General features: G+C 47.5%; 1 protein-coding gene across 1 annotated transcript in view; it reads right to left on the reverse strand.

Moving 5' to 3' along the window:
• GAS7 (growth arrest-specific 7) overlaps positions 1-10,328 on the reverse strand; it is a 52,137-nt gene that overhangs the window by 29,422 nt on the left and 12,387 nt on the right. The window contains exons 3-4 of the mRNA XM_010007414.1: positions 3,454-3,525; positions 1,896-1,981 (exon numbers count right to left, since the gene is read on the reverse strand). Coding sequence (XP_010005716.1) covers positions 1,896-1,981; positions 3,454-3,525 — 158 coding nt within the window. The remainder of the gene's footprint in view (positions 1-1,895; positions 1,982-3,453; positions 3,526-10,328) is intronic.

The following is a 10,328-nucleotide window of genomic DNA, read 5'->3' on the forward strand; positions in this document are numbered from 1 at the left end:
CGAGACTGCGAGAGGGGCTGGGCAAAGTGTGAGGGTCTGGGGGTGCAGGGCACAGCCTGCTGTGACCAGCAGCTCCAGGCGGTTTTCCTTCCTAAGGACTCTCCTGCAAAAGCAGCCACAGGCCCCAGGAAGAGCAGGGTCCCAAGGGGGCACGGACACAAGCTGCTCTTAGAATTAATTAACTGCCCCAGCAGCCAGTGACAGATTCAAACCCAGTGACGGGTTCAAAGCAGCAATGAAGCCAGGACTTCAGTTTGGAAAAGCCTGGAGCAAAGGAGCAGTGGAAAGCAGGTATTGTGAGGGGTGTTGGTGTGAGTGAGGAAAGGGGTTTTTTGTCAGGTTGAGTCAGCTGAGCAAACCAGTCCGTGGTGACTCCCCGTTTGAGGGGTGAATTCCACCAGAAAGCTGGTTATAAACTGGAGTCAGACTCAGCACCATGGAAATGTGGCAAAGGAAGTTCTGGGGGACTCAGTCTGACTTGTGCACCAAGCCAGCTGCCAAACACTGTGGATCAGAAACCTGGAGAAATGAGATTTGTTGCACAAGGATTAACACAGCTTTTTTTTTTAAAGGAAGTCACAGCCTGCAAGTCCATCCAGGTTCTCTGAGGGACTTACAGCAGGCATGTGGACAGAGGTGTCTGGTAATGCACTTCAGCAGCTCCTGAAACATTGTTAACCTAGTTTAGGTGCCCACATGGCTCTGCTTCCAGCCTGGGCAAGCAGCTCAGAGAGGCAGCAGTGGGGACAGTTGATGGGGATATGGAAGGAACAGGGAGTCCAATGCACTGGACTGTATCACAGAAGATGCCATGAACCCACTGGTGGGCAAAACCAGAATGCTGACTTAGCTGAAACAGCTCACATGAGTGGCTGAAGGCCACTACCTAGGAAGCAGTGGGTCAGGAAGTGGGTTGAGGCAAAGAGGGGCAGTTGGCAGACAACACAGAGACAGGGAACATCAGGGGGACATCTGGAGCAGCAGGCCCCCCAGGTCAGCATGGTAGCAGCACAGGCATCAAAGATGCATTTCACTGGGTGAATTTAAGTAGTTGTGCTGCAGAAGAACCCACAGAAATGGAACAGAGAACCTGGGTCCAGTGCCACTGAGGGAAAATGCCAGGGGACAGGGAAGCACAACCCAAGGGCAGTGCAGGCCAGCTGCTGCTCAGCTGTTGCTCTTTTGGCAGGGAGCAAAGAGTTTCATGGGGGGAGCTGGAAGAGGGCCCTGTGCTGCATCTGCAGACCTGAGGGGAAGACTCTCCCAGGGACGTGGAGCGGTGCAAAAAAAAGTGAAGGAACAGCTATTGAAAAATTGGACAAACAGGCTGGGGAGAATGGCTGTCCACGAGTCAGCATCTGGAGCACTACCCTGGGGTGATGGGTGAGGCACAGGCTATGTGAGACACAGAGGAGGGCCTGTAAAAAGGACATCCAGGAATGGATGAAGTAATCGAGAAAAAAGCTTCAGACAAATTCTTTGTGAATGCTGTCTTTGGGAGGGAAGGCTGGAGCTGCAAGAAAATACAATGAGATACAGATACATGGGCAGATGTTTAAGCCTAGAGAGAGGGCTGTGCTGGAGACAGGCCCAGGCTTCAGGCTGGAGTGGCAGGAAAATTTGTCGAGTTGTTAATAGTGACTAAAGTGGCCTGCTGGATTTTACAGAGAAGAGTGATAGGGCAAAAAAAATCCCAAGTATCTTGGCATTTTGTACTGTTTTATCAGTTAGACACAAAGGCTAATTATTCTAGATGAAATAGATCTGTCTGATCTGACAGTTTCTAAGAAAAAAATGCCTCTTGATCTTCCGCTCTGGGCAGATTCCTAAACTGCTTAAGTGGAGACCCATTTATTCTTGGATACCACTGCTTGGCTTTTCCCCCCTGAACATACCTGAGGGTCCCCACTTGCTTTTCGGAGGCTCATGTGGCCAGAGTCGAGCTGGTGGACTGGAGTCCCAGAGATGTGGTAGCCATTCACTGTGAGAACAGATGGAGAGTTAGCAGGCTTGCTGCTGGGAGCAAAGGGAGAATTGCACATTTTGAAGACTGATCACATCATTGAATACACAGCTATAAAATCACGGTGCCTTTTTGAGTCACCAGGGTTCACTGCCTCCAGCCTCAGAAACTAGGGATGCTTTTCCCCACCCCAACAGGCTGGCAGTGTGATGTGTTGGCTCCAACCCAGAAGGTCCCCAGAACTGGACTCTACAGAAGCTCAGCCCATGGGCCCACTCTGCTGTCAGGATCCTGCAGCAGGCTCTTATCAGGAATTATGACAGGAGTTACTGAGCTGACAAGAGTCAAGAAAAAGAGACTTCCAAACTCAAAACAGTTCCCATAGAGCTGTGTGGTAAAATAACAGAATCCTAGAATGCCAGGTTGGAAGTGACCTCAAGGATCATCTGGTCCAACCTTTCTAGGTACTGCTTTAGTCTATATGAGGTGGCTCAGCACCCTGTCCAGCTGAGGCTTAAAACTGTCCAATGTAGGGCAATTTACCACTTCCCTTGGGAGACTATTGCAGGGTTTGACTGTCCTTGTGGTGAAAAATTATGTGTTTGAAGAAGTAGGTTATCTAAAAAGTACTGGTTTAATGGGGATGTCATTTCATGTCAAGAAATCAAGCTTTGTAAGACGTTCATGGCTCAAGCATACAGCTGTAGGTGCTTTATCTTTGGAATATACTGAGCAAAGAATCATGCTCAAAGTAGGATTGAAACAAGATACACAACTGCATCTCAAATCCTTTGGTCACAACAAAATGTACACTCTTCAAGCATACATCACACTCAGCTCTGCTGACAGAGGGGCATCAGTTCAAAAGAAGTCTATGAAAAGCATCCTCTAGGCTGCATTACTTACAGTCAGCTGGCAGCAATGACCTTTACATTTAACACTTTTAATTCTAGAGTACTTTTTGCTTTGCTTTGTCTTTCTGCAGTACCCAAAGTACAGTTTTACAGCTGATTCTCTCTTACCTGATTCCCTGCAACTTCAAGTCAGGAGAGAGGTAAAGTGGTCAACCCTGTAGCTACCACTTGCTAAAAAGCTTCACTGTCCACATGCCCTCTGTGTGGAACAGCTACAGCCAGCCCATGTTCCTCTGCAGTTTTTGGCTTCCCCTGCCCCAGCAGAAAGCAGGACTGTGAGTTCCCTCCCAGAGCCAGCAGCCCTGCTGACCCCCTGGGCCACCATCTGCCTCCATGCCCCAAGAAAGGAGCCATCTCCACTCCAAGCAACTTGTTGAGAAGATGCATCAGTAGGCAAACAGCAGGTGAGAAACTGCATTGGGAGGGAAAGCCCCACCACGTTTACTCTGCTGCACTCCCATGACTGTGCACATTACATACACATCCCATGGGGTGACAGCATTTTCCTTTGCTCTGTTCAGTGGCAGAGAAGCAGGTTGACCCAGTGCAGTGGTCAGGCACAGCATCAAACAGTACCTGCAGAACTCTTCTGTGACGCAGGGCTCTTTGGAGTCCCAGGGACACTGCTTGGCCGCTCCCAGGTCGTTTCTGTTGGAGACAAACATCAGTGTGAGGGTGATGGAGGCCTTGCACACCCACCAGTTATGTCCACCACAAAGGGGACTGACCCTCAGTGTTCTCTGAACCAGGTTCTCACCCTGTGAGGAAGGTGCCTGCACCTCCCTGCGCTCCCCATCTCCTCCCACCTCTTTCTGCTGTTGTTTCCCAACCCCCTCTCCCTTGGCAGCCAGATGGGATGGGTGGAAACAACAGCCTGGGAGCTGCATCACTGGTTCTCCCAGTGCAGGTCTGCCCCAGGGCCCTGCTGGACAGGAAAGCAGGGATGCAGCTGCACAGGGATGCAGCTGGACACACAGATGACTGCTGGAAGCTGCAGCCCCCATCAGCAAAGCATCTCCAGAGGTAGATAAATCCAGCCCAGCATCAGGTCCCACCTGCAGACATGGGGCTGCAGCACAGCCAGTCGTGGCTCTTGCCCTGGGAACAAGGACCCAGCACTGGCAGTGCCTTTGCTCCTGCTCACTGCATGACAGGCAGCTGTGAGTCACTCAGAGATGTGGGTTTAGTGACAGATACACAGAACACAGCATTTTTTCCTTAAAAAAAAAAAAAAACATTCCCTGGCAAATTTCCTTTTTTCCACCTAGGTCCTTTAGCAGCTGGGCTCTGCACATGTATGTCACACCAGTTTCAATACTCAAAAAGGCTGCTGCTGCTTTTCCCCTCTCAGTTTCCCCTGTAGTTCAACCATTCTGCTCATTTTCCCAGCAAATAGAAAATTATTTTTTATTACATGCTAAATGCAGAAGATTTAATTGCAAAACTTGGCAGAAGTGGCAAACAGCAGAGTGGGGCTAGAACAGCAACCTCTGCAGAAGTCCAGCTAGAGAGCCCAAGACACAGTTCTTTTCAAATAAACATATTGGTACCAAACCATATAAATGATACTGACTGACTGCCAGTATCAAGTAAGAATGTAAGCAAGTCAATGTAATCAAGTCCAAGGACTACTTTGACCACTTTATTTGAAACTTTGATTCCCAAATCCTAACCAACAGCAATCTCAGCCTGTCAGAACCTGAAATCCTGCATCTCTCTCAATGTTCTGGATAAACATAGAATCATAGAACCTGGGGCTGAGCCTGAGAGAGACCTTGGGCACAAGAGCTTAGTCAGAACTTCTGCTGGGACACATTAGGGCTCCTAACCTGTGTGGGTGCTCATCTGAGCAACAAACAGAATGCTAACACAGAACTATATAATCATTTTGGTTGGAAAATACCTTTAAGATCATCAACTGCAACTATTACCCCAGCCAAGGCCACCACTTCCCCGTGTCCCTCAGCACCACATCTACGGGGCTGTGAAACCCCTCCAGGGAGGGTGACTCCACCTGCCCTGGGCAGCCTGGGCCAGGGCCTGACAGCCCCTTCCATGAAAAAATTGTTCCTAATATCCAATCTAATCCTCCCCTGGCACAACTTGAGACCATTCCCTCTTGTCCCATCCCTTGCTCCTGGGGAGCAGAGACCAACCCCCCTGGCTCCAACCTCCTCTCAGGCAGCTGCAGAGCCAGCAGGTCTCCCCTCACCTCCTTGTCTCCAGGCTGGACACCCCCAGCTCCCTCAGCTGCTCCTGCTCACACTTGTGCTCCAGCCCCTTCCCCAGCTCCCCTGCCCTTCCCTGGACACTCTCCAGCCCCTCCATGTCCTTCTTGTCATGAGGGCCCAGAACTGACCCCAGGATTCCAGGTGCCCCCTCCCCAGTGCCCAGCACAGGGGGATGATCCCTACCCTGCTCCTGCTGGCCACCCCAGTGCTGGTACAAGCCAGGATGCTGGTGGCCTTCTTGGCCACCTGGGCACACCCTGGCTCATATTCAGCCACTGTCAATCAACTCCCCCAGGTCCTTTTCCTCTGGGCACTTTCCAGCCCCTCTTCCCCAAGCCTGGAGCGTTGCCTGGGGTTGTTACCTGTATTTCAGTTCACATTCATGCACACACACATGTCCTCAAGGGTTGCATTAGGCTCCTTATTTCAGAAAAGGACTCAACTTTAAGGATCCCAAATGGGAAAAGGTGCCATTCCCCACACCTGTGATGCCCAAGTCCTTGAGACACACGTCTTGCTTCCTGCTTCCCCTCTTCTCCTCCCCAAGCCACAAGATGCTTTTAGATGCAAAGAAAAATGCTCTGAACTTTTTTTCCTTGCAAGTGCAAAACCTGGTGGACTAGAAGCTTTATGAATCATGAGAAAATATTTAAATTTTACTGTGGCTTTTTGTGAATTGGGTAGTAAGCTAATAAATGTCATGTCTTCAATGAATCAGCTTGTCTTGGCTTAAAATCCACAAGTGCCTGGTTAAATACAGACAAAATCTAATTTACATTCATTGGAATGCAAAGGTAAACAATAGAATATGACACCCACGTTTCTGGCAGATATTTTTTTCTAATGTAAATTGTTGATTAATGAATAATGTCAGTGAGTTGACTTGAAGACAAGTGTTTTAAAGACTGACTTTATGAGATGTCTGTGGAAGGGCTGGCATGTCCACTCTTGCTATGTCCAAGCAGTCAGGTAACAGGGTTTTGTCAGCCCTGACTTTGACATTAGCAGCAAAACCAGTTTCCATTCTATGAAAAACTGTTACCTACATATTTGGCTTGGTTGGTTGTTTTTTTTTTAATGCAAGCATATCTGTCTACAATATTCTTGCATTTTTGAGACTGTACAGAGGAATTTACCTAAAAACCTGATCATGCAATTCATCAGTTAAAATTATCAGCTTCTTTTAACTGGCCTCTGTTTCCCTGCCAGCTGCTGTGGAGCTGGTGTGAAGTACATAATTCTGCCTCTCTTCCATACAGAAAGCACAGATCCATAACCTGAGGACAAAAGTTTTCTACATGCAAGAGCAGTGCCCAGAGGTCAGCATTTTTGTGAATACAACCCAAAACACTCAGTGTCTTGACAAATATTCTAAAATAAAGTGATTACGGAGTTACGCACATTGAAAAAGCTAACAACAAGATGCTATAAAAATGCATCAAATAGAAGTGACTTCTTTTATTGGCTAGAAAATGAAAATAAAAGATGTTCTGAACGCCATTAATCTTGAGTGCTAGGAGAAAAAAAAAACAAACCCTTCTGTGCACAGAGTGATGGAGATTGTTCTGACAGCCCAAGCAGAGACAGGAACTCATCTGGGTCAGGACTGCACTGCTGCGATGCCATCTACTGGGAACAACTACATTTGCACAGATAATACTGCAACTACCATTTCTCTGAAGCTTAGTTATGATGAGAAGCATGACTTTTTCTCCACAACTAGAGATAATGACCCGTTTGACAGAGTCAAGACAGAGAGTCATCTGGGAGTACCAAATGCAGCCTTTGGTGCTTGGAAAACCTGCAGACTACTTGCAAACTGGTGGTAAAAGGATGATCACTGCTATTAGGAACAGATTCAGTATCAGGCAAATTTTTATATCCCACCCAATTTTCCCAAAAGGATGTTGGAGACAAGCTGAAACCTCGGTGAGAGTGTAAATTAACACTGACAGACCAAGAGCAACTAGTTCGACTCCCTTATCAGTCACATTAATTATTCTATTTAGCTAATGAGGGGAAGGTATAATCAGTAGTTTCCTTGTCAGTCTCTGAGCTGTGAAGGTCTGTGAATAGAAAGAAGTCCTGCAGCCCCGGGAGATTACTGGAAATGTGTTACTAAACAGCAAGGCAGTAGAAAGTGACTTGTTCAAACCAAAATGACATGAGAGGAAAAAGCAGCTACAAGGCCCATGAGAGATGTGCCAACAGAACCAAGGGGGCCTTCACAGATGTGGTTAAATATTTCCTCTCAAAGGAAAGCGGAACTTGTGCTGTTTGGGGGAAGAAAGTTCACTTTGCATCTGTTTGGCAGAATGAGACACGACATGATGACATGACATGGCCTTCAGAGAGCCACGCACTCTGGGATCTCATGTTAATCAAGAAACAGCTTCTGAGGAGGTCACAAAGCAGACAAGGTTTGCGACCGAAGTGCAGCAGCCGAAGAAGGAACCTTCTGTCCCTCCTCTATGAATCCAGTCACACTCTGAGGTCAGAGCAGCTGCCTTCCAGTCTGAACATCCAACATCAGCCAAACATAAGGGCTTTATGGTCTAGTATAATCTGTCCTGAGTGTGCTACCTTGCTTTTAGGGATGGATTTAGTACCTCTGCATGGTATCGTGTAGTGTTATTTTAGGAGCTAAATTCTCCATAGTTTCATTGGTAGAACTATGAGAACAGGGCACAGTGAGCCAGAGGACCTCTAGGTCTGCTTACTCACTCATATTTTATAAGTAGGTTTGGAGTTTGTTTTGGTTTTAACAGCAATAAATCTGTAATGTTGAGCAGCTCCAAATTCAGTTTCTGCCCTGAATAACATGAAGCTGTGCAGACTGCACAGGTCACTCTGACATGGATGAAGGACAGCAACAGGACTGGTCCCTCCTCAAATGACACAGGAAGAAACCCTGCAAGTTTCTCCCACACTGTTCCTGAAAAATGTTCAGAATTAGAAGTGATATTCACACTAGGGTAAAAGAGGCCCCACAGTCTTATCTCACCCTTTTTTGGAACCACTTTGCTTTTGTCAGTGGCACATAGGAATCACCTGTATGAGCAGTCTGCAAACTTGCTAGCCTTCCTTTGCTGCTCCACTGCATCTCCATAGGCTTTCAGCTAGGTTTGCTGCCTGTCTGTGGGTCCCCAAAGTCCCAAGATTGGCTGGACCTGTGAGTCAAAGAGAGTGCAAACAGCCCAGCCTTGGAAACATGTTTCCTTTAACAGCACAGAACTTGCACTCCCCAGCCCAAACCTCCAAGCTGCTTGAAGCCACCACGCTCCAGCTGGCTTTGCTGGAAGAAAAACCTCACCTCACCAGCTGGAAACAAAGTGCTGTCAGTGCCCTCACACCTTTTGTCCCATTTCTTACTAAAATCTTCCCTGCATTGGTGGTGAATCAGAAAGGTTTTCATGGCCCTTTATTGGTATTGTGGGGGGTAGAAAACAGCCCAAAGGAAAGGCAGAGGAGGGTGTGGGTTGGTGCACACAAGGAAGGTTAAACCACTTGCAGTGCCCTGAGACTGGAGTAAACCATTCAGAACTTTGGAATCAGAAGGAGTGGGTGAGTGAGAGTGCAATCAAAATGTTTTCCTCCTGTTCCGTAGAGGACATATTGCACAAGGAGATTTTGTTGCACTGGAATGAGAGGGTCTCACCTCTGGTTCAGTTCACAGAACTGACTCCCAGCCAGGAAGAACCATCCTGGCTCTCCCTTCCTGACCTCCTGCAGACCAGACCCTGAGGGCTCTCCTGATTCAGCAGAGCAACTCTTTCATCTTTGTGCTCCAAACGTTTTGGTCCATTGAGCCCTGTCACCTATAGCAACATCAGCTCAAAAAGCCCAAACAACCAGCCCATGAGCTGTGTCTTCTCACTGCACTGGGAGGTCACAGTCCTCCATGGGTCCCCTAAGGACCTCACCTTTACTTCCATTCTCATACTCAATGAAAAGAGACATGAAGAGCAGGCAGAAGTGATAGGTGCAAATCTCTCTGCACCTGCATGAACATGAGATTCAATCTCACAAGTGCTGAAAGCAGAGCACGAGGTAGCACCTGTAGTTGAAGTGTCAGAACTGAAATTCAGCTCCATCCCATGGGCAGTTTAATGAAAAAGGGACTGATGCTGCCAAGGATCTTATCCTTGGTCCCAAAACAGCTCTATGGAGACAGGCACCATCCAAACTTCTTGAACTCTTCTGTCCATGTGTTGAGGGTAGAGGTGTTTGTCACTACCTTAACAGCATGGGAAAAGCTGCTGACAATAGTCCTTACTTGATCTTTCAAAATGAGCTCTGGGACCTGTACCTGCCCCTCCTTTTGCAAATACCATGCAACAAAAGCAAGCTCTTCATTGCAGGCTTAGTAGTGATAATAATGTGATTTCCAGCTATTTGCTCACATGACAAAGACGTGCTGGATGGAGGGAACCCAGCTGCTCACCAGCCACAGGATGTTGAAGGTCCCTCAGCAGTAGGTTTCTGAGGGAAATGCATGGTGTTTATGGCAGTTTTCAGCTGGCTAGAAAAGCACAATCTGTTGTTTCTGCTATGCCTGGGGTCAGCAGACAGGCTGCAGGTTGCAGTGGTTGCATAGATGGATCAGACACTTGCTTGGAGTTAGGAACTTCAGTGGGAGAAAGGTGAAGGGTAAATGAAGATAAGCTTGAAAGGCTACCCAGGAGCACAGAAACAGAAAAGCTGGCTGGTGGCACCAGGAGGATACTCAGTAATGCCTGTTTTTATAGGCAGATCAAGAAAAATTCACTCAAACTGTGAAGTGCTGGACTTTAAATTTCCTTCAAGGAAAAAAAACAACCAGCAGCTGCACATTTCAGGATTGCCTGAAACCCCCTGCCCTGGAAGTGTCATGTCACTAATGACGTTTGTGACAATGAGAATAAATGGACCTTAATTAGGATCAAGAGATAACACCAAAGGGGAATTCCTGCTTTCCAGGAGACAGAAAGCAGCTTAGCAAATGGGAAGGACATAACACCACAGACAAGAAAAGCCTGGAAATAAGGACACAGCACGTAGGGCTGACCTCAGCTGAGAATGCAGGGTGGCAGCAAGCCACATGCACTCTTGTGTCATAAGTACATAAATCATCTTTAATGTGATGGACAAGGTAGCTGGAGTGCTATTGTTTGACTAATGCAAGAGGTATTACAGCTGCAGCACATCAGAGAATTTCTTCAGTATAATCAAATATTTTCC

The sequence above is a fragment of the Chaetura pelagica genome, unplaced genomic scaffold, assembly GCF_000747805.2.
Source record: "Chaetura pelagica isolate M959 unplaced genomic scaffold, ChaPel_1.0 scaffold372, whole genome shotgun sequence".
NCBI lineage: Eukaryota > Metazoa > Chordata > Aves > Apodiformes > Apodidae > Chaetura > Chaetura pelagica.